The sequence below is a fragment of the Lolium rigidum genome, chromosome 1 (assembly GCF_022539505.1).
Source record: "Lolium rigidum isolate FL_2022 chromosome 1, APGP_CSIRO_Lrig_0.1, whole genome shotgun sequence".
NCBI classification, from domain to species: domain Eukaryota; kingdom Viridiplantae; phylum Streptophyta; class Magnoliopsida; order Poales; family Poaceae; genus Lolium; species Lolium rigidum.
In genome coordinates, this window is record NC_061508.1 from 140969980 (window position 1) to 140973016 (window position 3037).

Sequence of the window (3037 nt, forward strand, 5' to 3'; positions counted from 1 at the left end):
AGAGCTCATCAGCTATGAATGTTAGGAGGCAGTGGATCACAACAACATAAGAACTAACCATGATTGACCAATTCATCAGACACATATACGCATACAAACAGCAGGCCTGATGAATGGAACATTTGAATATGCATGCATAGTTCTTACTTCTTCCGGCCAACTAATTACAGATAAACACCTAATAGTGATCAAAACATGCGGTAATCGATCAGCTGATCAAGAAATGCCTGGCTTGTGCAGGCAGCTTAACTAATAATTAACGCACACCCATCCCGTGTTAGGAAAGGCAACCAATTATCACATAGAGGAGGTACAACAAACTACTACACTAATACTGCTGCTACTAATTGGTGATGGTAGGGAAGGCAATTAAGTAGAGCTGAAGAGAGCGAGACAGAAAGAAGCGGCGACGGCAAGAAATGGATCGATGGATCATGGGATGCATGCTCTTTTTCCCTCTCTCTCTCTTCTTACATGTACAGCAGCGTAAGCTGACATGCAAAATGTCGAGATGGCCGGTCCGGCTAGCTAGCTGGAGCCGCCCGAGCTAGCTAGGCGCCGCAGATGGCGGAAACCTTCCGGAGGACGGCCACCTTGAGCTCGAGCACGCATATGTACTCGGCCGTCCGGCGGAGCAGCGCGTCCACGTCGGCCTCGCGGCGGCGGGCGGTGCTGGCGGGCACGATCTTCTTGAGCTCCCGGAGCCTCCTCAGCACCATGAGCTGGAACGGCCTCCTCCTCCTCAATGACACCATCCCTCCCCTATACCTACTGCCGCCGCTTTTGCCCCCCGTCGCCATGAACATCTTCCTTGTCATCACTCTCTCGCTCTCTCTCTCTCCTCCACAAATGTGTAGTTGTGTTGTAGCTGGCCTTACTTTGTAGACTAGCTAGCTTGTGTTGTATGTGTGTGGTGGTGTGGGGGTGTAATGGGAGAGAGGGGCGTTTATATAGGGGTGGATTTCACTTGGCCATGTGGAAGAACTAGGTTCTAAGCTGTAGACTGAGCTGTAAGGGGGTATACTTGGAGCCATCACAGGCCATTCAGTTTCTATATAGTGTGTGCTTTGCCATATCTCTAAACTATGCGCAGCTATTATTGGCGTGGCTGTGGCTCCCTGCTCATATAGTTTAATCCGAAGAGGAAAACCTATAATAGCCCTTAGTTGCAGACACGCTGCCTGCTTGGGGGTGTATGTCTGACTGTCTTGCTTTGCTTGGGCACCATAGAGTATTCCCTTGCCACTGTTATTTACTGATCTTCGGCGGGTTTCCATCATGGCCACTAGTGAAGTTGGTTCAGACAGCGGTTCAAGTGATAATTGATAATGAAATCAAGCATTCCTCTGACTATCAGTTATCCAGCTATAGATTTTTGATAATCTACAACTCGATAATTGATACTAAGCCATTGATCTTCTCCCTCGGCTCCACGAAGCTAAGTATGATCGACTCCCTGGCAATGGGAAGAAGAAGGGTTAAGCTGAGATTTTGCTTAACTTTCCTTAAAGCGAGAGAAAAGAACAGTGAGTGTAGTCGTTGTGGGGAGAGAGGACAGCTCGATAAATTGGGTAATAATTGCTTGACGTCGCCACGTCTCGTGCGCTTGTTTCTTCCCTGTCATGGCCGGCTCTTGTCCTTGCATCGCACGCACGCAGTCCATCTCAATCCAACCTGATGCATGCCAACATGGCCACTGCACAAATAGCTGCTCCTCCTCCCTCTCAGCCTCTCAGCAGATCGCTAGCGACGTTGATCGCGAACACGGCCAGTCAATTTGCTCACACTTACATCAATCTCAGGCACGCAAAATGGTCCTGTAGATAGTAGTTGATCGTCGGCAGTGGTCATGTAAGTGCTGATGGTTAGCAACGCCATTGCGCTAATCAATCAGCGGCGTCCATCGTCGCCGGATGGTTAGCAGTTGCGGCAATCATTGGGGAAGTTCCATGTGATGATCCTTGTCAAGTTGCGCGCGCGTGCACGAGCGTCGCCAGCCAGCTAACACCCCGGCCCGTGGCCATGGCAACTGAAATCTTTCCACTGTGAGCGCGAGTACCCCTGCCGGCTCCGCGCCTGCATGCACACACATGGCCAACTTGGACTTAATTATATTTGCTGGGGTACTGGTTTTGAATGAGTGTACAGTACCCCTGACGTACAATTTTCGAGGTATCAATATAGAAAGACTGTCGGAGCGAAGATTCAGTACTAGCTAATTTAGCGCATTAGCCTTTCAGAGTCTTCTCTGTTCGTATGAGACGTGCATAAGAGCAATTCCAATAGTGTAGGCTATAAGCTCAAAGTCTAGTCATGTCATCTATAGCAACTTGCAGATCAACATATACGATAGTGGCTATAAAAATGTAGTACTTAATCGATATGTGGTCCACGCTTTCACTCTCACAAAGTGCTTAGGAGCACGTCTTAGAGCTGACTCTCTGCGTAAGAGCCCACTCTCCTTCTCTCTCCTCCTCTCTCTCCTCCAACTAAGCAATAATATACTATTTTAATCCTTATAGCCAGCTGACTAGGACTTATTGTACTTGCTCTAAAATGGAAATTGGTAGTTCTTAGTAGACTAAGAGCTAACTTAGTGTCAAATTTGCATCGTGATTCATGCACTTGAGTTACAAGTGGGGTTGCGGTTGAAAAAAAATTAAGTTGCAAGTGCGGTTGCAACTAAAAAATTCAGTTTCAAGTGAGGTTACAACTAGAAAAGTTCCTCCCAAACCGTTAGTTTGCTTCGTGAACTGTGCAAATGATGAGTTACAACTTACAACCCATTTTGCAACTTAGATTCGATGACATCATTCTACTAAGAACTAAATTAGTTCCAACTTCCAACCGAGACTAGACATGGTCTTTTGGCTCATAGGTCTAAATATACCTATTTAAAAAAATTAATACACTTTAAAATGTTAAAAGAATTTAAAGAAAAAACCCGGGTGTACATCCGGACGTTCTATGTTCGCACACGAAATTTGGCGATGAAAAGACATTTTATGTGTTCTATGTAAAACAGACAAAAAAATGT

General features: G+C 46.4%; 1 protein-coding gene across 1 annotated transcript; it reads right to left on the reverse strand.

The window, feature by feature from the left end:
• Nucleotides 1-237: 237 nt before the first annotated feature.
• On the reverse strand, nucleotides 238-901 carry LOC124682477. Its single transcript, XM_047217150.1, has one exon. The coding sequence runs from the start codon at nucleotides 816-818 to the stop codon at nucleotides 552-554; it is 267 nt and encodes an 88-aa protein (XP_047073106.1). The 5' UTR covers nucleotides 819-901; the 3' UTR covers nucleotides 238-551.
• Between the last annotated feature and the right edge of the window lie 2136 nt (nucleotides 902-3037).

Bases quoted from the DNA above. Each gene is read 5' to 3' on its own strand.
- LOC124682477 (XM_047217150.1), bottom strand. From the start codon at position 818: ATGACAAGGAAGATGTTCATGGCGACGGGGGGCAAAAGCGGCGGCAGT.